Here is a 27,713-nt window from a genome sequence, read left to right on the forward strand (position 1 = left end):
TGATTACTGGTAATTTTTTCTCTAATGATAAAAATTTTATTTGTGAAGAAGTTCATGAAGTCATTACTAGTTAACGTTAAAGGGATGGTTGGCTCAACAGAGCTCTGACTGTTTGTCAGCCTGGCTACAGTGCTGAAGAGAAACCTGGGGTTGTTCTTATTTTCTTCAATCAGTGATGAATAGTAAGATGTTCTGGCTTTGCGGAGGGCTTTCTTATAAAGCAGCAAACTATTTCTCCAGGCTAAATGATGATCCTCTAAATTTGTGACACGCCATTTCCTCTCCAGATTACGAGTCATCTGCTTTAGGGTACGTGTTTGAGAATTATACCACGGAGTCAGGTACTTCTGATTAGAGACCTTAGTTTTCACTGGAGCTACAGTATCCAGAGTCGTACGTAGTGAGGAGGTGAAATTATTAACAAGATAATCGACCTCTGTTGGGGTAGCGTTCAGATAGCTGCTCTGCTCTGTGTTGGTACAGGGCATTGAAGATGATAACAGTGGGTGGATTATATTCTTAAACTTAGTTACAGCGCTTTCAGAAAGACATCTACTTTGATAAAATCTACTCTCCACCGCTGTGTAATCAATTATTGTAAATGTTATCAGGAAATGATCAGACAGGAGAGGGTTTTCAGGAAACACTGTTAAATGTTCAGTTTCTATGCCATATGTTAAAACAAGATCTAGAGTGTGATTAAAGTGGTGGGTGGGTTCTTTTACATTTTGAGAGAAGCCGATTGAGTCTAATAACAGACTAAATGCCATGTTGAGGCTGTCATTTTTAGCATCTACATGGATGTTAAAATCACCCACAATAATTATTTTATTTGAGCTCAGAACTAAATTAGATATAAAGTCTGAGAAATCAGACAGAAACTCTGTGTAAGGCCCAGGTGGACGATAGATGATAACAAGTAAGACTGGTTTCTGAGTTTCACAGCTGGGGTGGACAATGTTAAGCATCAGGCTTTCAAATGAATTAAAAGTCTGTCTTGGTCTTTCATTAATTAATAGGCTGGTGTGAAAAATTGCTGCCACACCGCCCCCTCGGCCTGTGCTTCGAGGTTTCTGGTAGTTAGAATGACTCGGGGGTGTTGATTCATTTAAACTAACATAATCATCCTGCTGCAACCAGGTTTCTGTAAGGCAGAGTAAATCAATTTGTTGATCAATTATTAAGTCATGTACTAACAGAGACTTGGAGGAGAGAGACCTAATATTTAATAATCCACATTTCACTGTTTTACTCTTTGGTTCAGATGTGGATACTGTACTGTTCTTTCTTTGTAATTGTTTATGTTTAAGTTGTTTGTTGCTGGTTTTTAGTTTGTTTTTTGTCTTTTTGGAAGCTGACACAGTCTCTATGGAGATGGGTTTTTGGGGGGGTAGCAGGAGGAGAGAAGCTGCAGAGAGGCGTGTAAGACTGCAACTCTGCTTCCTGGTCCCAACTCTGGATAGTCATATTTTGGGGGGTTTAATAAATTTGTCCATATTTCTAGAAATGAGAGCTGCTCCATCCAAAGTGGGATGGATGCCGTCTCTCCTAACAAGACCAGGTTTCCTCCAGAAGGTTTGCCAATTATCTATGAAGCCCACATCGTTTCTGGGACACCACTCAGACAGCCAGCAATTTAAGGAGAACATGCGGCTAAACATGTCACTCCTGGTCTGATTGGGGAGGGGACCAGAGAAAACTACAGAGTCCGACATTGTTTTAGCAAAGTTGCACATCGATTCAATATTGATTTTAGTGACCTCCGATTGGCGTAACCGGGTGTCATTACTGCCGACGTGAATTATGATTTTACTGAATTTACGTTTACCCTTAGCCAGCAGTTTTAAATTTCCTTCAATGTCGCCTGCTCTGGCCCCTGGAAGACAATTGACTATGGTTGCCGGTGTCTCTAGCTTCACATGTCTGAGAACAGAATCACCAATTACCAGAGTTTGACCCCCGGCGGGTGTGTCACCGAGTGGGGAAAAACGGTTAGACACATGAACGGGTTGGTGGTGTACCTGGGGCTTCTGTTTAGGACTATGCTTCCTCCTCACCGTGACCCAGCCGCCCTCTTTCCCCAGCTGCTTGGGGTCTGCTGGGGAACAGCTAGCGGGGCCTACGCTATCTTCGGCTGCACCAGCTACAGGGGCCTGGCTAGCTACGGGTGAATGAAGGGTGCGAAGCCGAGTCTCCAATTCAGTAATCCTGGCCTCCAGAGCTGCAAATATGCTACATTTGTTACAGATATCATTACTGCTAAAGGAGGCCGAGGAGTAACTAAACATCTGACACAATGAGCAAGAAAGTGCAGGAGGGACAGGTGAAGTAGCCATGGTGCTAACGAGTCGGCTACGAGCTAAGCTAAGCTAGCGAAACAGTACAGAGACAGTGAGTGAATACTTTGGCTATAAATTAGGTAGTGAGTACACAGAAAGTGTGCTTCGGATGAAGCACGTGAAGATTATACTATGAAAGAAGAATGTATTTAAAAGTTGTTAATTAAATTGCTAAGCAAATAAGCTACTCAGAAACACCACTGTGTTTGAGCAGGAACAGGAAGTGATACTCTACCGCAGAGCGAGCGAACACCAAGTGACAGCGCCACCAAGATCTGTAAATTTTTCTCAGTGTTCCAACATTCGAAAGAAGGGACTGCTATCACAGCTAGAGATTGACGAGGTACAACATAAATGCTACGGCAAGGAGGAGTCAGATGGCCAAGCTTGAAACCTGGATCCCCCGTAGCCGGTTACCAAGATTACGTGAAGTACCCTCAGAAGGTCTGCTAGATGATGTTAATGCAGCACTACGGACGATACCTACAACCACGATTACCGACACTAACAAACTGATCTACAATACGGCAGCAGTGATCAGTGAGATGCTTGGCTACAAGCTGAACAGCCACAAGGGGCAGTACCCTCCATGGAGAAGGAGGCTAGAGAGCAAGATCAAAGCAGCACGGAGGGAGGTTAGCCAACTAACGGAGTTGCAGAAAGGTGCGGCAAAGAAGGTGCATAAGAAATACAGCAAACTGTCCATACCTGAGGCCTTGGAAACTGCCAAGCAAAGACTCACAGCCTTGGGCAGCCGCTTGAGGAGGTACACCAGAGAGATAGAAGGCAGGAGAATAAACCAGCTGTTCTCCACAGAACCAGCAAAGGTGTACTCTCAGTGGCAAGGGAACAATAAGAGAACAGCACCACCAAGGCTGGAGACGGAGCAATACTGGAAGAGCATATGGGAGAAGGACGCAACCCATAACGGCAATGCTCAGTGGCTAGTGGATCTGAGGGCAGACCATAGCGACCTCCCTGAACAGGGACCAGTAACCATCACAGTGGCAGATATCCAAGAAAGGGTCTCCAGTATGAAGAGTTGGACAGCACCAGGGCCCGACATGGTTCACGCCTACTGGCTGAAGAAGCTGACTGCACTCCACGAGCGTCTGGCAGCACAAATGAACCAGCTGCTAGTTAACGAGAGACACCCGGAATGGCTAACCGAAGGTCGAACGGTCCTGATCCCCAAGGACCCCAAGAAGGGACCGGTCCCATCCAACTACCGACCAATAACCTGCCTCAGTACTACATGGAAGCTCCTGTCAGGCATCATATCGGCTAAGATGAACAGGCACATGGGTCAATACATGAGTGGGGCACAGAAAGGGATTGGCAAGAATACCAGAGGTGCAAAACACCAGCTACTGGTAGACAGAACAGTCAGTCGAGACTGCAAGACCAGACTGACCAACCTGTGCACTGCCTGGATTGATTACAAGAAGGCCTATGACTCAATGCCCCACAGCTGGATCCTGGAATGCTTAGAATTGTACAAGATCAACAGGACCCTAAGAGCCTTCATCAGGAACTCAATGGGGATGTGGCGTACAACACTAGAGGCCAACTCCAAGCTCATAGCACAAGTCACCATCAAGTGCAGGATCTACCAAGGAGATGCTCTGTCCCCACTGCTGTTCTGCATAGGCCTGAACCCCCTCAGTGAGATCATTAACAAGACTGGCTACGGATACCGACTACGGAACGGAGCAGTTGTCAGCCACCTCCTGTACATGGATGACATCAAGCTGTATGCCAAGAGTGAACGAGACATCGATTCACTGATCCACACTACCAGGCTATACAGCAATGACATTGGAATGTCGTTCGGACTGGAGAAGTGTAGTCGAATGGTAACGAAGAGAGGGAAGGTAGTCAGAACTGAGGGGATTGAACTACCAGAAGGCAACATTGCAGACATAGAGGACAGTTACAAGTACCTGGGGATCCCGCAGGCGAATGGGAACCATGAAGAGGCCGCTAGAAAGGCTGCAACCACCAAGTACCTGCAGAGGGTCAGGCAAGTCCTGAGGAGTCAGCTGAACGGTAAGAACAAGATCCGGGCCATCAACACCTATGCCCTGCCCGTGATCAGGTACCCTGCTGGGGTAATAGGCTGGCCAAAGGAGGAGATAGAAGCCACTGACATAAAGACAAGAAAGCTCCTTACCATGCATGGAGGGTTTCACCCCGAGTCCAGCACCCTGAGGCTGTACGCTAAGCGGAAGGAAGGGGGCCGGGGACTGGTGAGTGTCAGCACCACAGTCCAGGATGAGACAACGAACATCCAAGAATACATTGGGAAGATGGCCCCAACTGACCGAGTGCTCAGTGAATACCTCAGGCAGCAGAAACCCAAGAAAGAGGAGGGAGACGAGGAACCATCATGGAAGGACAGGGCCCTGCATGGTATGTACCACCGGCAGATAGAGGAGGTGGCTGACATCCAGAAATCCTACCAGTGGCTGGACAAAGCTGGACTGAAAGACAGCACAGAGGCACTAATCATGGCAGCACAAGAACAAGCTCTGAGTACAAGATCCATAGAGGCTGGGGTCTATCACACCAGGCAAGACCCCAGGTGCAGGCTGTGTAAAGATGCTCCAGAGACAATCCAGCACATAACAGCAGGGTGCAAGATGCTAGCAGGCAAGGCATACATGGAACGCCATAACCAAGTGGCCGGCATAGTGTACAGGAACATCTGTGCCGAGTATAACCTGGAAGTCCCGAGGTCAAAATGGGAGATGCCCCCAAGGGTGGTGGAGAATGACCGAGCTAAGATCCTGTGGGACTTCCAGATACAGACGGACAAAATGGTGGTGGCTAACCAACCGGACATAGTGGTGGTAGACAAACAGAAGAAGACGGCCGTAGTGATCGATGTAGCGGTTCCGAATGACAGCAATATCAGGAAGAAGGAACACGAGAAGCTGGAGAAATACCAAGGGCTCAGAGAAGAGCTCGAGAGGATGTGGAGGGTGAAGGTGACGGTGGTCCCCGTGGTAATCGGAGCACTAGGTGCGGTGACTCCCAAGCTAGGCGAGTGGCTCCAGCAGATCCCAGGAACAACATCGGAGATCTCTGTCCAGAAGAGCGCAGTCCTAGGAACAGCTAAGATACTGCGCAGGACCCTCAAGCTCCCAGGCCTCTGGTAGAGGACCCGAGCTTGAAGGATAAACCGCCCGCAGGGGCGAGATGGGTGTTTTTTATATATATATATATATATATATATATATATATATATATATATATATATGTATGTATGTGTGTGTGTGTGTGTGTGTGTATACATATCCCCTCACAAGCCTGTTCTAAATTTGAACAGAGTCGAGATTTCAGCAGTTGAGAAGAACCAAACGGGACTTTTATGAATCTGCACTGGCGTGACAATGGGTACAATTGTTCTTTGTGCACAGCTGCAGAGAAACAGGATCAAATCGGCAAAAACATACTGTCACTTTAATGAAAGGAGCGCACACAAACATACAGTTCATTATAAAAGGCTTACACAGAGACCAAGAGGGGGGATGTACACAGCGGAGGCTCAACTATCAAATTTTGTAAACCAAATCAAAGCTCAGGACAAATATTCTTTGAAAAAATATATATTTAAATTGAAGAAGCGTGATGTTTTCACACGAACCCGGTGAATGACCAGCTCACAGCTTGTTGACAAACGCACGACACTGTAGGTCAGCGGTCCCCAACCCCCGGGCCTCGGACCGGTACCGGTCCGTGAGTCGTTTGGTACCGGGCCGCGAGAGTTGAGGCTCAGGTGTGAAATGTATAGTTTTCAGGGTTTTTATCAGTTTTCAGCGTTATTTTGTTATCGTTTTTATCGTTTACTCGGTTTTCCTTGGTCTTTTCACGTGTGTTATGAATAAATTTTCTTTTTTTCGGTACCGGTACTAGTTTTATTTTGTTGTTTTTATCCGCGACACCTTAAAGGCCGGTCCGTGAAAATATTGTCGGGCATAAACCGGTCCGTGGCGCAAAAAAGGTTGGGGACCGCTGCTGTAGGTTACATGATTCCAATAAAGCTCCGCCGAACTGTGCAGAAATTAGGGAGGAGTGGACAGACTGTCTGAGGAGAGAGGGGGAAAGGAGACAGAATGAAAGAAAGGAGAAAGCGAAGGAGAGAGAGCAGTATATTATTAAAGACGCCGAGTAGACTCATCGTACCAACGCCTCTCTGTCTGCAGTCAGTCGAAGACGAAGAAAAAGAGGAAGGGGGGGAAACCCGTTGTAGGGTGACCTCTCTGAGCGCATCTTACGCCCAGCCTCTCACTAACACACAGCCCACATCACGCAGTGAAGACTTGTGTCACGGGACTAAAACGTCTGTGTAACTTGGAACACTGTGCCCGAGAGTTGCCGTGCGGTCGGCTGGAAATGAACTCTGAAGGTGGGCTTCGTGTCGGCGCATTCACCGTAAGAATCGGCGCTTCTGCTCATCACCAGTCCACATGAGAAGTTTGACAGGAGCAGGTTGAAGGGAGTTTACCAGTGCTTCCGATAGGCTGTTCACTTTGCAGGCTGCAGCTCGACCACTGCTCCACAGGACACTGAGGTGAGTTGGGGTTTTTAAACAGTTGCTATTGTTTTGCAGGCTGTTGTGGGCTAAGTCAAGTCAGACTTTTAACATGTCTGCATTCGATTAAATTATCACGCTAAATGCCAGTAATTCATTTTAAAACACATCAATCGAGAGTTTCATCAAAGAAATTGAAGTTTATGTAACCTGTAGTGATCAGGACTAGTTAACAGTAGTGACCTATAGGACGTGCAGGGAATTGTGTATGTGTGTGTGTGTGTGTGTGTCTCACAAAGCACCTGCAGTACCTGCATGGCATCCTGACAAAGGAGCCATACAGCAGGATCCCGAGTTTTAACTTGCCAGAGGTGTTTCATGCACTAAAAGATGTTCCTTTGATGAAGTTTGACCTGCTTGCGTTATGAAATGCTTTAAAATGCCACCTTAACTAATGTCTCAAAAAGGACGTTCGTAAATTGCAGGAATAGCGCTTGGGGACATTAAGCCCTCCTGTAGGTACTAGAAGCTGTCAATTTGAGTAGATCCTCCTGATTTACTGCCTAAGCAGTTATAAGGATGTTGTTGAAACAGATGTGCAGGGTAACTGGTGGGTGCTTTAATTTGTGTTCAAACTATAGCAAATATGATGGAGATATAATCCAAACTTAACCATCATTTCCAAACTTTTCCTAACACCAACCACAACATCTAAATCCAAATGAAAGCTCTGAGACATTTAATATTTTCATTACCTGAAATCTTAAGCTGCACACGGTTTAACCTGTACAAAGTGTTATTTTTACATAGGCAGCAAAATGCCGTAAGTGTGGTGATTCATCTATGCACTTTACTGTAATTCTCATCCAGCTGGTGACATGGACATCATAAAGGCATGATCAGATTTGTTATTGTTAATTTCCCACGATGTTACCTGCCTTCAAGCTGCACCTTTGATTACTGGAAGGAGTCGTTCGTTTCTGTTTAGATTTCTGCTCTGCGCTGAGATTTTGCATGCAGAATACAAGATGAGTACACATATGTCTATCATGCTAATAAGGAACAGATAAAGAATGAGGCTTGATGAGCGAGAGGGCAGCACATTCAGTCAGTCACAGCTTGTATTGGGTGTATGTGGTACATGGTATATTGTTTTATTTAAAAGAAAGAAACGTTTGTGTAGACAGGTGTATATTCGGGAATGATACAGGTATGCGAAGTGCAAAAGTCCTCTCAGTGGTCTTGTGGACCTAGAAGCTCAGTTTGTTTGTATCAGAATTATATTTGTATGTGATTTGAACATTTCTTTCAATGCTGACTTACAAGCCAGTCTATTAATCCAGAGATTCAGAAGCTGAAGTCATCCCCCTTCAGCAGTGACTCTGTTTAGGTAATTTAATGAAATATGGCACAATAAAGGCAGATTAAATGCTATTTAGCTGAGTAATTACAGCTGACTAACGTATATTTTTTTGGGACGCTGTTTTATGAACTCAGTCATCTATTGTTGGTCAAATTCCTTGAAAGTAGGTCAGACCTGTTGCAATAAGCCAGCTCGTTTTAGTCTGTTCTAAATAAAAGAGCCAATCAGAGAGAAATGTAAATGTGTTACATGTAATACTAATAACAGCAGTGTCACTGACATAAATGCTAAGAGCAATGAGTTTGTGTTATTTTCTGCAAAGCGATCGTCAGCTCGCTTCCCTGGAGCAATTACATTCACTGTTTCACATGACTGCTGAAATGGACTGAGGAGGGAGGAGAAGGCAAAACGTGAAATAAGCAAGACAAATGCGAGGAGCTAGAGATAAAGAATTCATACACAGGCAGAGAAAAGGGTCAGAGAGGGACCAGTGAAAGAGATTTAAAAGGAAAGGATAAACACAGCATCCGTTATTTTATTTCTCCACCTTTAAAATTGCCTTTTTGTTTTCAGTATACTCACGAAGAACAACTCCAGTATTCTAGTTTGCCATGCAATGCATTTCCTGCAGACGACAGCTTTTTAAAAAACATTTTTTGATTCACCAGAATCTAAAAACGCCTTTCATTCCTGATTTACACTCACAGCTTCACATAAAAATGTACAAGAATGAACAACATTATAAAATGCTGTCGTCAAAAGTTATAGACTTATTAAGAAAAAAACACCACCACTGTGGGGCTTTTACAGTGAATCAGCTGTTTTCACAAAGTGTTGATTTGTCGTCAGCCAGTGAGACAAATGAGACAAAGAAAAATAAATAAACAGATTTAGACAAAGAGGGCTCTGTCTTTAGATTTATTGTAAAAACTGGCACATAAAAATCTTTGCATAGAGCTATAAAACACCCGAATGGTTAGCACAAGCATGAGTATATTATGGGAAACCCCTTCTGTTTTTTGGTTTTACTCACACAGATGATGCTCATATCAGTGTAGTTCTATTCTGCGCGACACTACACGCAATGACCTGGCGCTCCAGCAGTGCCTGGATAGGTTTGTTATGGAAAATCCCTAACAAGACTGGCAATAACGGTACTTGTACTGTGTGTATTTTACTATGCTTGCTAAAAATGATGAGGTTAATTGTGTGGATTGTACTGTGAAGTATTCAACAGCAGCATGTTGACTCTGCTCTGATGTATCTAAAAGGAGATCTCAGGGACGTTTTAGTTTTTCTTTTAAGGTCTGAACTTTTGGATTATGTGGCATTAAATACAAAATAACAAATAACTACTTAGGCAACTCGTAAGTGAGTAAATACAGAGAATATTGGATTTTTTAAACCAAATATCAGCATCAGTCTTATAAATCCAACATTGGTCAAGCTCTAATATCATCTATCATCTAGTATAAGTACCTTAAAGTCTCAGTGGATAAATTAAGGCAAATACTCACTTCCCTCAGGCCACGGTGTGGCCACTTGATGGGCAGGTTACTGACAGTAGAGGCAAGCCGGAGCAAACCTAGATCAGCAGTTTAGTGGCGGGCACGTGGCGGTTATCATCATCTATCATTAGTCATCATCGTTCTTTCAGCTCATTTTAGACGCATTTTCTCCAAGTTTATAGAAAACCTTCCCACACCGACAGCATGCATTTTTGGCCCCCAGAAGCAATTGTTTATCTTCTAGGAAATCAAATTACTTCTGATATGATATCATTTCAGTGCACTGAAGTTCTTAGACATAAGATTACAGTCTTAACATGCCTCATAGCTGAGATTATGCTTCATTGTATTCTGTCTTGTGGTCTGTTACTACCCATATAATACAGCAGGGTGTGTAGTTTGATATGTTTGAATGTTTCGTTTAAAGATAAAAACATATTGTGGTTTAATATAGCTAACTGAAGAAAAAAAGTATTTTTTTCTTCTGAGAATCCAGACGTCATCACCTTTTATTTGGTATTTCAGTTTTAAGCTTACTAAAACAAAATACAGAAACCTGTTTTTCTTTAATGTTTTGTTATGTTTCTAGGATTATGAGTTAGTTTCCTCTCTGCCAGCCGCCAAAGACAAGTTTCTGTTTTTTTGTGTGCTGAGGATGAGAAGTGGGTCACATGCTTGAATTATCCATTTGCAGGGTTGCATGCCTCAGTGCCAAGAAATTGCAATACGTGGGAGACCTCTGCTAAGAAGAAATACATTTGTGGAGGATGGAGGAGAGAACTGAGGAAGGACACACACAGGAGAACGGAGGCAGTGATTGTGCAGCCAGACAGCCTCGCACCTCTCCCTGCACCAGTCTGAGGGTACACACAAACTGCCATGTCCTCTTTGTAGATGTAGTGAGTGTGTAAGTGTGTCTGCTGTGGAGTCACATGCTCTCTCTGTGTACGCTTTCAGACATGTCTGTGTGTGGAGACCAGAAATAACTAAATAACTAAATTAGAGCAGTCCAATAATCCAGCAAGCCTCTTCCTACAACAATGATGTGCAGTACAGCACGTACCCTTTCATTTTTTAAATATGGAAACAGAGTATATGAGACAAAAGGACATTCAAAGCTCTTCTTTGGATGTTGCCTGCCTTTTATTCCATTCTCTGTCGAGATGATCACATACTGATTCAATAATATTAAGGTCCGGGTTGTTATTTATTACTCCAGAAAACCTGGTTCCTGTTCTTGTGTAACCTCATCCTTCTCTCCATTTCCCTACCTTAAAAATTGCTTCTCAGACTGTTGAGCATTTCTGATGAAACTTCAATGAAACTTTTCAGGTTCTGTGTCAAGTCTTTGAGTTTTAGGCCTGCCACTTGTCCAGTTTTCTTAATGACACACTGCGCACCACGCAGACACATGAATACATTTTCAGCTAACTGCCCTTCGGGAATCACCTTGTTAATGCAAAAAAAAAAGCAAAACTTAGCTTTGTATACCTTCAGCTAACGAAAGAAGAACAAATTATGTGTTTTTGCCATTGCCTTCTACTAGATTCAAAATTAGCTCTTTGCTAAGCTATGTAAGAGAAACACAACACGGGTTCATGTTTTGCATTAGGTTCATTTTTTATACTTGAATGATTCACGGGTCAGTGTTAAGTGGCTTAATGAACAAAAGAAAAAAAACATTCCTCTGAAAATGGTCAGGTACAAGGACTGGACTGAAAATGAGTAAAACAAAGCAACAATGTCCAAAGAAAAACTTTGAAAGACCTTCAGGAAGCCTGGAGGATTAATGCTCAAGAGCTATAAGAATACTACAACTCTGGGTCCTTGGAAGCAAAATGTAAGAAAAAGAACTGGGGCTCAAGACTTATACACCGTACTCCATGTGTGCATGATGAATACTGTATTTAATAAATTTTGACCTTTCTTTCTTAATAAAAGGGCACAACCGATTGTCAGAGGGAATGAATGAATCATCTCTGTCTTCTACTGAATATGCTGTCCCTGCATTTTCACCGTTGATCTGTTCATGGCCATAATCTCTGTCTGTATTAGTTTGAAACTTTTCGTCTCTTGGATTTCACTTGTTGAGGAGTTTCATCATCCCAAAGCACAGAACAGCACCTTGTAACCACAAAACAATTTTCCAACCTTTGCAGTGCTTTCTTCTTTCTTTTCCTCACAAAACATGTAAAATCAGCCACCTAATAGCAATTATTCATCTTAACAATATTGTCTATAAACACTAAACACTCCTGATTTTTTGTTGTTGTTGAGCAGTAAAAGTCATCCAAGGATAAAGATGCTAAAGATGCTCAAATCAAGCATTTTCAGGGTAGTGATTTTTAATTATTTTTTTTTTTTTTTACAATAATCTCCCTCCCGTGTCTTGTTGTTGCTACAGTAAAAATGTAATAATGGTTATTCAAATTTTGTTGAGATGAAATTGACAAAAATAGCACAGAGCAAGATGCAAATCTCATATTGTCGCATATTGACCACCTCAGGCTTTCCATCTCAGTCTTTCCCTTCTCCTGACTTAAGCGTTTATATAACATAAGAAAAACTTCCAATTGGCGCAAAGCATGTCTCTGCCAACAACATGAAAGTTATAAAACCTTAAATTAGATCAGACACCGTTGTTTCTTTTTCCCACTTGAAAGTGATGTGAGACAATGGTGTTCAAGCAGCTTATCATAATACAGACTGCAGTGGCAGGACAGACTTACTTCTTCTCAGAATTGTTTGGTTCCCTGACCGGCAGGGTGGGACATGGCACAGCCCGTTTCAACTCTGATCAGGTGCTCAGTGTTATTCTCTGCTTTTTGTTAAATCCACCGGTGTCTAAAACTTTGGTGTCATAACGCCTCAGTTTTTTGTTACTTCTAAATCATACTTACTTTCTAATCATGTATAGTTAACTATTTTATTATTTTGGATCTCACTGTTAGATTAGAACAAAAAAATCCTGAAACCTCTTTCTGTGTGTGTGTCAGACGCCTTTGTTAGTCTAAGCGTATTAGGTGGATGACATCAAATGAGCCAAGAACAAAAGCAGGTCACAGGTCACGAGGAAGCTTTTGCTTCAACTTTCACACAGACTTACAGGGAGTGCAGAATTATTAGGCAAGTTGTATTTTTGAGGAATAATTTTATTATTGAACAACAACCATGTTCTCAATGAACCCAAAAAACTCATTAATATCAAAGCTGAATGTTTCTGGAAGTAGTTTTTAGTTTGTTTTTAGTTTTAGCTATTTTAGGGGGATATCTGTGTGTGCAGGTGACTATTACTGTGCATAATTATTAGGCAACTTAACAAAAAACAAATATATACCCATTCCAATTATTTATTTTTACCAGTGAAACCAATATAACATCTCCACATTCACAAATATACATTTCTGACATTCAAAAACAAAACAAAAACAAATCAGCGACCAATATAGCCACCTTTCTTTGCAAGGACACTCAAAAGCCTGCCATCCATGGATTCTGTCAGTGTTTTGATCTGTTCACCATCAACATTGTGTGCAGCAGCAACCACAGCCTCCCAGACACTGTTCAGAGAGGTGTACTGTTTTCCCTCCTTGTAAATCTCACATTTGATGATGGACCACAGGTTCTCAATGGGGTTCAGATCAGGTGAACAAGGAGGCCATGTCATTAGTTTTTCTTCTTTTATACCCTTTCTTGCCAGCCACGCTGTGGAGTACTTGGACGCGTGTGATGGAGCATTGTCCTGCATGAAAATCATGTTTTTCTTGAAGGATGCAGACTTCTTCCTGTACCACTGCTTGAAGAAGGTGTCTTCCAGAAACTGGCAGTAGGACTGGGAGTTGAGCTTGACTCCATCCTCAACCCGAAAAGGCCCCACAAGCTCATCTTTGATGATACCAGCCCAAACCAGTACTCCACCTTGCTGGCGTCTGAGTCGGACTGGAGCTCTCTGCCCTTTACCAATCCAGCCACGGGCCCATCCATCTGGCCCATCAAGACTCACTCTCATTTCATCAGTCCATAAAACCTTAGAAAAACCAGTCTTGAGATATTTCTTGGCCCAGTCTTGACGTTTCAGCTTGTGTGTCTTGTTCAGTGGTGGTCGTCTTTCAGCCTTTCTTACCTTGGCCATGTCTCTGAGTATTGCACACCTTGTGCTTTTGGGCACTCCAGTGATGTTGCAGCTCTGAAATATGGCCAAACTGGTGGCAAGTAGCATCTTGGCAGCTGCACGCTTGACTTTTCTCAGTTCATGGGCAGTTATTTTGCGCCTTGGTTTTTCCACATGCTTCTTGCGAGCCTGTTGACTATTTTGAATGAAACGCTTGATTGTTCGATGATCACGCTTCAGAAGCTTTGCAATTTTGAGACTGCTGCATCCCTCTGCAAGATATCTCACTATTTTTGACTTTTCTGAGCCTGTCAAGTCCTTCTTTTGACCCATTTTGCCAAAGGAAAGGACGTTGCCTAATAATTATGCACACCTGATATAGGGTGTTGATGTCATTAGACCACACCCCTTCTCATTACAGAGATGCGCATCACCTAATATGCTTAATTGGTAGTAGGCTTTCGAGCCTATACAGCTTGGAGTAAGACAACATGCATGAAGAGGATGATGTGGACAAAATACTCATTTGCCTAATAATTCTGCACTCCCTGTAATGTGAATGTCTTTTTAGTGATTTCTAATCATGTCGAGGCCACTGCTTATTTGCCACTTGGTGGAACACCGGTTAGGAGGTCACAATGCTTGCCATTGTTGAAAAATCCCAAAACAAGCAGAATGTTATTCAGAAAGAAAAGTAGTCCATTACCACGTTTATACTTTTGTTAAATTGTTAGGATGTCTTACTCACGAAGGAATAATCAGTTCCCGATGACTAGGTCTTTTGAGTGCCTATTGTACTTTTTATTATACAAGCAATTACCTTCATTGTCAGTATTGTCTGCAACAGAATAAGGTGTATTAAGGTTCTTTGGCGACTTCTTTTAGAGAGATGTTGTGTCATTGGGTGTTTTCACACATTACATAATTTACTGGGATGATTTTATCTTGTGTAACAATGCAGTTTAACTTGATGATCAATTTCATTTAAGAACATTTCTTTTACAATCCTACTTTAATTCTGAAAAGCATACTGAATAACTGTTTCATACCAGTGCCAAATAATTCAAAAAAATATGAATTATGCTAAGAGTTGACATGCATCAGACATCTGGCTCAACTTCAATGAGCTCTACGCTGGTACCACATTAAAGAGAATGGGTAAACCCATGAGTTACCTGGAAAAATGCAGAGGTGCATAGAGACTACTTTTTATAAATACATCTCCAGGAGATTTTGCCACTCACCAAAATACAAACACTTTGATTTTAGCTGTTACTGAACATAAATGAAGAACTCTATGACTGCAGTAAAGTCAACTTGTGTCTCAATAAAAGTAATCTTTGGTGTGAGCTTGAACTAACACAGACACAGTGCACTGACTCCAACTGATTTAAATGCGACTTAGATGAGAAACAGTCATGTGTGACACAGAGGCTTAATTCCCTCTAAGTGTCACTGCTGATTGGTGGCAAGGAGCCTTCGCTTGGTGGGAAAAAATGTGTATGCATGCTTGCTTCATCCCCACCATTAAATGTCATGTCATGACCTACTGGTGTTAATGCTCTACAGCTAGCACTGGCCGGCATGATCTCACCTCGCATTGATGGGGTCCCTCAGTCTATCCTGCTTCTAAGGATAGGTGCTGACATAAGACATATTATTAGTCACAGTCTTAAACTCATTATTATCTTAACATATCATGTTAAATATACTCAGAGTTACTTCCATCTGTCTAATTTGTTGATGTAGTTTTACAACAACTAATATATAAAGATACAGCCAGCTGTTTCCAATAAAGCGACTACTAAATGGTCAAAAAGGTCAATCTGTGACCTCAAATCAGATTTGTTATAAAACATCAAGTAATAGCAAAGTACACAAGAAAAGGACATATAGGATATTAAATGAATGTGTTGTCTCTAAGCAATAAATCCATAGTAGCCCTTCATCAAATTATAATTTAGGTGGTTTCAGAGTGAGTCTGCGAGCTCTGTTTTCAGGATTTAAATCATCTAGCAATCATAAAGTCAATTACAAGTCTTTTCACACATGATCAAGTTAGGCCTCTAAACAGAGAAAAAGTCCATACAGGAACTAAGATGTGGCAGCAAGTTCCAAACTTTCATTTGGTAAAGTGGGACTTTCTGCTAAACAACTTCAAGAACGTACTTTCTTTATGTGCACAAGCAACTTTAGGTACTATTCTTGTGACAGATATTTGCATTTTGTTTGTCCTGTTTCAATCCTCTGCGGCATCTGTGGCATGCAAAGGCTTCTTTTAGTCCTCATTAAATCATGACAAAGTTGATTATACAATATTAACTTAAAAACATTAAGGCATCATAGCATAATTGTTCTCTATTAGTATTACTGACGTCTAGCTGCAGTTTCTTAACTCTGCTAGCTTATTAAGGGCATTAGAAACCGGCACTGATTAACACAATTAAATAACTAGGATTAGCCCTTAACCTTATGATGTCATGCCAGGATTGTTAAGGCGTCCCCTGTGTGTCTCCGTGAGTCGTCAGAGCACTGTGGTGCATAAATAAACATATCAACAAACATTTCTTCAGATGTAAATTTAGATTTACATATTTATACTCACTGGCCACTTGATTGTGTAAATTGCTAATACTTGATTGGACCCGCTTTTGCCTTCAGAACAGCTTTAATTCTTTGTGGCATAGATTCACCAAGGTACTAAAACCCTTGATTCTCCTCTGAGATTTTAGCCCACTTTAACATAATAACATCACACAGTTGGTTTGTCAGCTGCACATCCATGATGCAGATTCTGCCACATGCCAAAGGTGCTCTGTGATCTGGTGACTGTGGAGGCCATTTGAGCACAGAGTACTCATTGTCACGTTTAAGAAACCAGATGATTTGAGCTTGTGACTGGGTGCGCTATCCTGCACTGTGATACACTGGAGCCATGAAGGGATGGAAATGGTCAGGAGCAATAGTCAGGTAGGTTGTGGCATTTAAACAATGCTCAGTTGACACTACCAGGCCAGAAGTGTGTCAAGAAAATGTCCCCAACCCCATTAATCCATCACTACAGTGTCAGCTATTGATGCAAGGCAGAATGGATCCATTCTTTCTTGTTGTTTGCACCAAATTATGACCCTATCAATTGAATGTCACAGTAGAAATGGAGACTCATCAGACTCAAGCAAAGATTTTCCAATCTCTTGCCATTCAGTTTTAGTGACTCTGTGTGGATTGTAGGCTTAGTTTTCTGCTCTTATTGAACAAGAGTGGCAACTGGTGTTATCTTCTGCTGCTGTGTGGTCAGAGATGCTCTTATGTATAACTTGGTTGTAAGAAATGGTTATTTGAATTAGCGTTGCCTCTATTTCTGTTCAAAGGAGTCCGGTCATTCTCTCCTGACCTCTGGCATTAACAAGACAAGTTTGCCCAGAGAACTGTTTTGGGACTCAAGTGAACCACAGTGACAGCCATTATCCACAAATGGAGAGAACTTCCCAGGAGTAGCGAGCCTACTAAAATTACTCCAAGAGTGCAATGACAATTCATACAGGAGATCACAAAAGACCCCAAACTAAAAAAAACTACAGGCCACACTTACCTCAGTTGAAGACAGAGTTCCCGATCCAACAATAAGAAAGAGACTGGGCAAAAATGGCATCTATGGGAGAGTTCAAGGAGAAAACCACTGCTGACTAAAAGGAACACAAAGGCTCGTATCACATTCGCCAAAAAAACCCCAAACATCTTGATGATACCCAGGACTTTTGGAAAAATATTCCGTGCACTGACATGAGAATTATTTGGGAGTGTTACATCCCTTAACATCTGGCATAAAACTTACACAGCATTCCAAAAAAGAACATCATACCAAAAGTCAAACATTGTGGTTCTAGTGTGATGGTCTGGGGCTGCTTTGCTGTGTCAGGATCTGGACAACTTGCTGTAATTGCTGGAGTAATAAATTCTGCTCTCTGTGTGGCAAACAGTTTGGGCCCTGATGCTCAGGCACACTTGGGTTATTGAACAGGACAGCAGGTCCACCTTAATTGGAGATTATGTATTGGAATTTCAGGAGCGGGACCACACCTCCAAACACGCTCCTTCTGGTTGTCAGGTTCCCGCAGTACTGCAAGCTGATCATTCTAGTTTACGTGCCCCACCCTCCCTCCCTCCTTGTTCTCAATTCTTTAACTTCTTTATTTCTATTTAGTACATGGGGATCTACCAGGCCCGGGAGCCGTCACCAGTCCCCTTCAAGGAATTCCCCAAACCGCAGCTTTTTGCCATTGTTTTATGACAGATAATTATGTTTCTTTTAGACAATATTATAATACCTACTGCCTCAAAAGACAATAATAAATCATTAAAATCAGGAACCTCACAGGCAGGATAATTAGTAGCTTTGTTTACAGTACATCGAGTGCAAACACTGTAGAGAGGAGTGAAATAAGTTGTGTGCACAGTGCACATTACATCTCTTTGCGCTTAATTAGAAATGAGATTACAGGAGGATTTGCTCCCATGGATGTGCAGGGAAAAACATTTACCTATAGATTAAACTCCATCATCCATTTCATGTGAAACTTTTAAAACACACCTAGTGACTGGAACAGCTCTACATCATCCATTCCTTCATTCAAAGTACAGGAGACTACATCACAAAGTCACTAGAAAAAGAGTAAAAGACATTTCAAGTATGAAGTTTATTTTGTGTTCTCTTAACAAATGTTTTTTTTTTTATAATGATGGTGGTTAATTATGTAATCAGCCTATAAAACACTCAATCCCAAAGTTCAAATATTCCACTATTTATCCTGAAACATCCAGCTATTATAATGCATAAGGCAGAGTAAAGGAGAGAGATTTGAAGTGCAGTTCGACTTTGAATGTTTTTCTTTTTTAATTTAAATCATTTGAGGTCTTTAGAGGATCACAAGAAAATATCATGTGTCAAGTGTGAGCAGTATAATACATGGGCAGTTATGATTATCTTCGGGAAGCGACACAGCAACTGACACCTTGCTGATATTCAGAAACAGTACAATCTCAGGTTGAAGGTTCTTCATATAGCAGCTCTACCAGCACCACTTCAGTTAATATATGCAGAATCTTTGATTTGTTCATCTGTTTAATGAATTATTTACCTCCACCTATAGAAAGCCAAAATGTATTAACATTTCCCTGCGCTGTGGTTTACCGGCTCACACATTACCGCAGTGTTCCTTCTTTGTATGAACATTATTACCATTAATATTGAGCAGATATTATATTGAACTTATAGTTTCCCATCCTTCATGAATTGTCACCAATCTAAAGCTGTATGTTGCAGATGCTCCCCTCCTGGCTTTTGTTGTAGAATTTTGGCCAGGTATTGAAGAGGGAATTTCCCTGCTGCTCAAACACAACACTCCTTCGATTTCCTCAATCTTTCTTTCAAGGGTCATTTTGTATTTGTTGACGTCATGGTGAAAGAATCAATTCAAATCACATTTTAGGATGAAAGAAATAAGTTTGAGATTCTGATTTCCTTCATTACACCTGCAGCCACAGTGCAAGAGTTTTAGTACTGCAGAATTTAAGATTTGGTCTTTAGGTGAAATCAGGGGTTGATGTGGTGATTTTCTCTTGTCTTATTTCTTTAACACTTTAAAGGTATAGTCAGTCGTTTTTTGAGCTTTAAGGTTTTAAGGGTATTGTTATAAATGTACACGGATTACTGTAATTACATCTTCTAACAAATCGATGGGTTCTCATAAGGTGTTTGTGTGAATGCATGCAAATTTCAGTGATAGTGAGGCACTGTTATAACTTTACAGCTGGGATTCATTTGGTGGTGTGACTACGGTATAACTCAACAAACTGCACAAGTCAATTCATTTTTAGTTATATAGTTTTATTTATATAGCACCAAATTAATTAATTTATTGATTGATTGATATATTAATGAAATTATTTTTATAGCGCCTAATTTTATTTATATAGCGCCTAATAACACCAACTGTTGTGTCAAGGCATACTAAAAAAACTTATTCCCTAGGCATGGGATGTGTTTCACACTTAATGCACGTTGCAGATAACAGAATCAGTAAAAATGTGATGCTTCCAACTGATTTTAAACCAAAACCCAGGTGAGAAGAGCCTCATATGTGAATCTTTTAACTTTAAGTTTAGCCTCACTAAACCATTAATCGAACTTTACTGTAAACACCCCATCAGGACTCCATTACATCATATTTTATAGGCATGTTTGTATCACCTCTCTGCTGTTAGGTGCAAGCAAAAATGACCCTGTTTAAGGCTCTGATATCTTTTCCATCTCACTTAAGACAGTTATGTCATGGCAGGATTTTGTCACTTAATAAAGGAATATTTATTCCTCAGTCTAATCAGGAACATCAATTGATCACAGATTGTGAATTTCTTTATCCCATATATAAGTATATATATAGGTATAGTAGAAGAAAATATAAAGCGATATGGAAATGAAAATAAATGAACCTTGATTTGTTTCATTTATTTTTTGTGCTAACTGTCACACCTATTTTATGTGTAGCTTATAGCACATTTAAATTACAGAAGGTGACCCAAAGTCTTTTATAAACAGGCGTACAGTATTTACATTGGTATTGGCTCAATACCAAAATTTGCAGTATTGCAGAGCACTATTGGCCATACTGTATTATTTACATTTCATTACCAAAGTGAGATGAAACCAGATGACAGTTGTTTACATTAGTGTTGGCTAAGAAGACGCAGCCTAAGGGTCTTGTTTTTACAAGCCAGTGGTCTCTTAGCATCAGATACATCACATGGCAATGAAAGATCTTTGTAAAAGGAAGCCAAATGAGATAAAATAAAGATTGCCTTCATTTCCTGAGCTTGGTAACCTGAGCAGTGTGTCCTATAGGCTAGACCAGCTAATTTCACAATGTGACTTCCAGCCTTCACAGTTATCGAAGGATGCATCCCCTGAATTGGGACAAGTATGGGATAGACAGGCAGAGGGCTGACTAGGGATTAGAGACAGGTTAGCGAAGGAGCTAAAGGTGCAAGCCGAACCAAAAACTAAAGCAAGAGAGAAAAGTGACTATCAAAAAAACAGAAAATGTAAAATAAGCGACATGGTGATGCTGAAAAATAAGAAATCAAGTGGTAAACGTGAATTAACTAATTCAGGGGGGAGAAAAGACAGGCACTGACATAATGGAGGGAAAGGAAAACAAGGAAACAGAGGAGTCTATTAATAAAGACCAAAAAAACACTCACTCACACACACAGACACAAATGCAAACCCCTAAAGTAACATTGAACAACAATAAAATTTAACAGCAATCCAAACATAAAACCACAAAGGTTAACTGGTCAGATAACAATAAAGTAGAGAATCAGACTCAATAACATCACAAGAAACAAAGCTCAATATTAGAATAATAAAGAAACTAAAACAGAAATAAAAAAAAATCAACAGGCAGAAAATCAAAACTCCAAACACTAGAAGAACAATAAAAGAGAAACGGAGCTACAAACAGTTTAACTAGGAATCAGGCACTCCAAAACAACACAAAACCCTGGAGCCATGACACAGGGATGTTTTTACAGACTTTACTGACTGTGTTTCTTTGTCTGAGTGCAACCTACCACTCCAGACTGCTACAGAGCAGCCTGTTAAAGTGTTGGTTTCGACTTAATTCAATGATGCCTAAATGATTCAATTTTTTCATAGACGTCATGGGCTCCCCCCCCCCCTCTTTTTTCTTGGAGATTGGAGCTGGCTTTACTTAGCACATAACTACTGTGGACTTGTTTTTGGAGGTGCTTGCTGCAGCACTAGAGATAAGTCTATAACAAGTGCTGACCTCAGTGGTGACTCCCTGCGCCAGGTTCTTCCTGTTAAAAGGGAGTTTTTTCTCCCCACGATCACACAGGGCTTTCTTATAAGGGATTTAAGTTACAGGTCATGTTCTCCCTTTAGTGTTGCACAGTCTTTACCTTGTAAACTGCTACTACACAAACTGAATTAAAAATATGTTGAATTTAATTGAATTTAGCATTGTTATAACAGCAATTATTTAACTTACTGTCTTATAAGAATAGAAGATGTGAAACATGCACATGTCACGTACTGTATAACAAAGTCGTCCATTCATCTGTCAACACTCAAAGGTTTGTTTTATCTCGCTGTTGTTCACAGTTCATAGAATCGTATTTGCACTTCATTGCTTCCCGCTCTATCCCCTTCCCTCATCAAAATCCTTGTTATTCTTGTGACGCTGGCAAATGTTAATTATTAGCGATTTTTGGATGAGTTGACGAAGTTGAATGTGGCGCGTCCGTGCATTGTAGAAGCCACAGTGGTGACATAAGCATTTCATTTCTGTCTTTTGTGGGTAGACAAAAACAGAAGCATTACATAATCAAGTATATTATGGAGGATGATTATGTTAAAACAGTGTGTTTTCTCCTGTTGGAGTTTCATGCATATCAATGCGTTTGTGTGTGTCTTTCTGTTTTCTAGATGTTTCTGGTAGCATTGTCCTTTGCCTACTTCGCAAAGGCTCTGTCGGGGAGCTACATGAAGAGCACAATAACCCAGCTCGAGAGGCGCTTTGACATCCCTAGTTACCTAATAGGTGTCATTGACGGGAGCTTCGAGATAGGTGAGTAGGCCTGCCTGTGACTGCTGTTATTTTGTTGTTCTATTTGTAGCCTCTGTGTCATGGGCTCCCCTCGCTTCTCCCGTTCTGTCTTTGGGGCGAAAATATGAATGGGTCATCAAGATATTCAAGCTTCAGATAAAAGATTCATCAGAGTTCCCAGAAGAGGACAGAGGGGTGTGTTTGCGTGTTTGTGTGCGTAGATGATGAGTCATAATGTTGAGCAAGGACATAAGCTGAGCTCCTAGCTGTTTTTAAGCTATGGAAAGCCACATTCTAAAATTTGAAAGATGTTGTTATGCAATATTTGTTTAGTGCACTTGTTAATGGGCTACAAAAACACTGACCCTTCACACAATATAAAATCAGCTGGGTTGGAACTCCAACATAAATCATATGCATCTTTGTGCCTTCAATTGATTTCCTAAATGCTATTTAACAAGATGTGACCGGACATGAGAGTCAGGTCACATCAGAGTACTGACAGGGACTAGAAAGATAGCTCATATTTCTCCCAGAGTAGGATCAAAACTTTCCTTTTTGTTAAAGGATATAGATAGGTCTGGACCCCGAAACTTTCCTTAGTTACACTGTAATAGGCTTATGCTGCTGGGGGCTTCCCCGTTTAACCCCAACCAGTTATGGCAGCTTGCTGCCCCCTTCCTGAGCTGGGTTCTGCTGGCAGTTTCTTCCTGTTAATAAGGAGCTTTTCCTTCCCACTGTTACCAAGTGCTTGCACAAATGGAGTCGTTTGATTGTTGCGATTTTCTCTGCATTATTGTAGGGTCTTTACCAAATAATATAAGCACCTTGAGGTGACTGTTGTTGTGATTTCTCTTTTGTCTTCAGAACTGCCTTAATTCTGCAATTAATCTTCATCACATAGGTTCAGCAAGGTGCTGGAAATAGTCCTCAGAGATTTAGGTCCATATTAACATGACAGCATCATAGTTGCTGCAGATGTGCCAGCTGCACATCCATGATGTGAATCTCCTGTTCCATCAGTTTAATTTCAAAGGCCTGTCTGGCACCAACAATTATGTCACATTCAATTTCCATTTCAGTTCAATGCAGTTCAATTTCATTTATATAAATCCAAATCACAACAACAGTTGCCTCAAAACGCTGTATATTGTTAAGCAATAACCCTGCCATAATACAGAGAAAATCCCAACAATCAGATGACCCCCTGTGAGCAAGCAGAGTGGGGAAGGAAGAACTCCCTTTTTACTGGAAAAAACTTCTGGAAGGCTCAGGGAGGGGTAGCTATCTAACATGACTAGTCAGGGGTGAGAGGAAGACAAACGTTCAGTCACTTAAATCACATTTCTTCAGTTTGAATTTCAGCTTGACTTGTTTTACAAGCTCAGAGTTACTACTCAGAAAAGTCACAGATGTACTTTGAAACAGTATATCAGCACACAGGCTCATCATTTAGGAACTCCCAAAACAGAAGTGATCATTTACAGCGCTCTTTTTAAAGAGAAACTCAATGAATTTTACAAATCACAATGTGTGCTGAAGAGGTCATACTACCTTTATTGAGAAGTTGTAAACACCCTTTCAAGCCTCAAGAGCAAGAAATGTGTAGATGTGAAAATATGATGTTAGAAAAAAATGAGTTCTTTGTATTTTAATCATATGGTAATAATAGGATCATCTGTAATAAATTTTACAGTCAAAATTCAGTCCGAGTAGTGTTACAGCATGCATACAATGACCACTGTATATACTGTTATCAGGTTGTTCTCCAATGGTCCACTTACCAATTTCTGGGGCAGTTATATAAGTCTAATCCATTCATCTGAAGAGCCTCTTGTAGGCTATAAATTATACATGGCTTGCAGTGCAGACTCAGTCCCAAAGAAACATGCTATAGAAACAGGCTGTAGAAGATAAAAGTCATTGTGTTACAGTGAGAGACAATAGCAATGAAGAATAATTAGCATTTATGATCTGCAACATTGTTGGTCGCACATGTGTGTGAACCCTGGTAGTCTGCCGGAGGAGAAGATGGTGATGGCACCTTGGGTGGAGTCGATACGGAGTATCCTGATTCTCTCCATCCCCTGTGAAAGCTGCTGGTCTCATGTGGCCTAGGCAACAGGCTTTTTCTATAGGACTGTTGTCAGGGTAACATAGAGGCAGAGCAGGGCACTGTGAAGAGAAAAGAAAAGGGAAAAAGGACAGTGCAAGGAACAAGAGAGGACAACAGAGGGGGTGTGTGAGGGGATCGGAGAGGAAATAAAGAATAATAAAAAAGGAAAGCAGAGAGTGATAGTAATAGATGCTGATCTTTAGAGAGATCATGCCTGCAAGATGAGCTCAGGTGACTGACTATACGTACATACACATACTACGCTACATGAATCATTCTTAGTTTGTCATCTTCATGTGTTGAGCAGCCGGCAGCGCTGATATATTCCTCTATAAACTTGTTTAGTTTCCAGCTCACCTCTGTATCCCTCTGTCTCTCACTTTTAACAGGTTTTGGGAAAAAAAATCTGTTACTAGATAAAACTTAGATACCCATAATGAATTTACGAGTATAATAAGGACTGCGCTATGAGAGGCATGTGGTTATTTTCTTTAGAAGGCACTACTGCAAAAAGTCATAACTATTGTAGGATATTATGTAAGATGAGATTTCTTCACCACTACACCACCCCATTTAAAATGGAGTTTCCATGTCACTGATCGTGGACAGAATGCGCTAAAAAAGGTGGCAGCAGGGAGCCTTGTTTAATTTTTCTGTCATGTTTGCTACTGCGTGCTATAAATTCTTCTCTCAAAATAAGATCTCACGCCACTAGAGCAACCAGGATTTCCACATGAAAAATTAATGCATCACCTTACACTGACTCATTTAAATGTCACGCACGCTATTATAACATCTACTGACTCCATAGTATAGGATAAATATTTTACTGGCTATGGAGTGCATGGAAAATAATAGATTTGTATCTGTTCAGGTACAGAAAGCAAGTTAAAAAAAAGACCTTGCTGATTTTATCCTCAGCATGCAGAACCACATATGAACCAAACACTATCAAAAAAAAAAACATAAAAAAACAATCCCAAGCTAGTGCATGGAGGCAATGATGTGGTTTTTCCCCCATGTCTGTGCTTTCTGCTCTAAATCAATGATATTTCTTGCTCAAACTTCCCAGGCAACTTGCTGGTGATAGCTTTTGTCAGTTACTTTGGAGCCAAACTCCACAGGCCAAAGATCATTGCAGTGGGCTGTGTATTGATGTCCATCGGCACCTTCATCATAGCTCTGCCTCATTTCATCATTGGTCGGTGAGTAATCCCAACTAACAGGTCTGTTTGCTCTTTGACTTTAACCATAACCCTAATAGCAGATATTAATTATTGTATGAAAGATTCAAATAATCAATTAATGTTATTCATTTTTATCAGGTGATGACTTGGGATAGTTTTAGTAACTGTGGAAATAAATGTCATGGTTATTTTGGAATTTTAATGATTTTTGTAACTGTTTTTTATTTCTAATAAGAAATGAGTATACATGTTTGAATTTATTTTGCAGTTTGTCTAATCCACACAGGCTCAAAATTATAAGTACAGTAATTTAAATATTTTAATAAGGGATACTGAAGGTTCTACAGTGTTTTTTAACTTGATGAGGGCAATACCTGTTGACTTCTCGTTAGTGATGATACTGATGTACTGTGACTGGCAGTTTGTTTTTTCCCAGCATAGAAAAAGGATTTGCTTGACAACAGTCATTGGACTGACTAAAACTCAAAACAATGGGAATGTCAAAGGAACTCAGTGAAGATGAGTCAAGAGGGAGAACTTTCGATTTATACAAGTTGGGAAGGTCTCTTTGAGGCATTTCTAAAATAATTGCATATTCCAGATCATCAGGTCAAACAATTGTATGCAAGTACAAGTAATTCAGTGTGTTACCACTTTACCAAGGCCTACAAGAAGACCCAAACTGTCACCCTTATATAAGAGGAAATTGCTTACGATGTTTAGGAACAAACCAGTGACCACCAAGACTCAAACCTTCCATGAACTGGAAACTGCTGGAACACCAGCATCACTGTGCACAGCGAAAAAGTTTTTTACGTCTCTGTGGACTGAGAGAGTGCTGACCATGAAGAAGCCCCTGCTTCAAAATTGACACCTCCAAGTTTGACTGAAATTTGTAGCTGCTCACATGTACAAGCCAAATGACTTCTGGAGAAAAATGTTACGGTCTGAAGAGACAAAGACTGAGCTTTTTGACCACTATGACACAAGGCATGCTTGGAAGAGTAAACATGAGGCTTTCAAACCTAAGAACACTGTACTGGCTCTCACGCATCATTCTCTGGGACTGTTTTGCTGCTAGTGGTATTGATACAAACCACAACCCTATTAAAAATGTGTGGACTGTGCTTAAAAACCAGGTACATGCCAGAAAACCAGCAAGTATAAACTTGCTAGTCAAGAAGAGTGCTCAAATATCCAGCTAGAATTATCCCAGGAGCTTGTTGATGGCTGCCACAAATATCTGGATGAGGTGCAAATGATATTTAACCAAATATTATTGGAGTGTATGAATATATTTGAGCATATATGTATACTTTTACTCTGTGTGGATTAGAGAAAATCCAAAATAAAGTTCTTGTTTTTTAAAATCATTAAATATGCTGCAAATCATTCCACCGTGGAAAAAGAACAGTTCAAAAATAATTAAAGACCCCAAATTACCATCACATCCATGCCCATGATGAGTGTGTGGAAAATCCGGAGGACAGCTGCGTATGCGCTTGCTATATTACTAGTACTTAATCTGTTATTTAGAGCATCATGGGTCAGCCTATACCAGCATGTTGCCTTTTCATTAAGCACTTTCCTTTCTTCTGTCACAAATGCACATAGTCACATGTAACTGTACAAACGTCCCTTCCAGCACAAGTTGAAGCTATAACTAGTTGGAAGGAGTATTTTTGTCTCTGTCGCTGATCTGAACTGTTTGAATTTTGTGAACAGCTATGAGTTTGAGACATCAGTGCGGTGGGTAGTGAACTCAACTCTTAACCCCTCTCCGTGTCGGCCAGACTCACCAGCAAACCTGACAGAAGACGGTACACTACCTCAAGTGCCAGCCTCAGGTTTGTGCTGACACACACACACACAAACACACACTTGTGTAAATAAGAAATATGTCTAATTGTACTTGTCTTTTG

The 27,713-nt window shown here is 40.9% G+C and overlaps 1 protein-coding gene across 2 annotated transcripts in view; it reads left to right on the forward strand.

Annotated features, from left to right (window-relative positions):
* The first annotated feature begins 6,024 nt into the window (after positions 1 to 6,024).
* The window catches only part of LOC146373856 (solute carrier organic anion transporter family member 1C1-like), a 39,156-nt gene continuing 17,467 nt past the window's right edge, over positions 6,025 to 27,713 (forward strand). Inside the window, exons 1-5 of one of the 2 annotated variants that reach the window (XM_084950269.1) lie at positions 6,026 to 6,915; positions 10,442 to 10,610; positions 22,368 to 22,509; positions 25,677 to 25,809; positions 27,517 to 27,638. In XM_084950269.1, the coding sequence (XP_084806395.1) occupies positions 10,515 to 10,610; positions 22,368 to 22,509; positions 25,677 to 25,809; positions 27,517 to 27,638 (493 nt within the window). In that variant the 5' untranslated portion in view covers positions 6,026 to 6,915; positions 10,442 to 10,514. Of the gene's footprint in view, positions 6,916 to 10,441; positions 10,611 to 22,367; positions 22,510 to 25,676; positions 25,810 to 27,516; positions 27,639 to 27,713 lie in introns of both variants that reach the window. The other variant, XM_084950270.1, reaches the window with a different exon arrangement.

This window comes from Perissodus microlepis, chromosome 14, assembly GCF_051167445.1.
Source record: "Perissodus microlepis isolate ML-2025 ecotype Zambia chromosome 14, ASM5116744v1, whole genome shotgun sequence".
NCBI lineage: Eukaryota > Metazoa > Chordata > Actinopteri > Cichliformes > Cichlidae > Perissodus > Perissodus microlepis.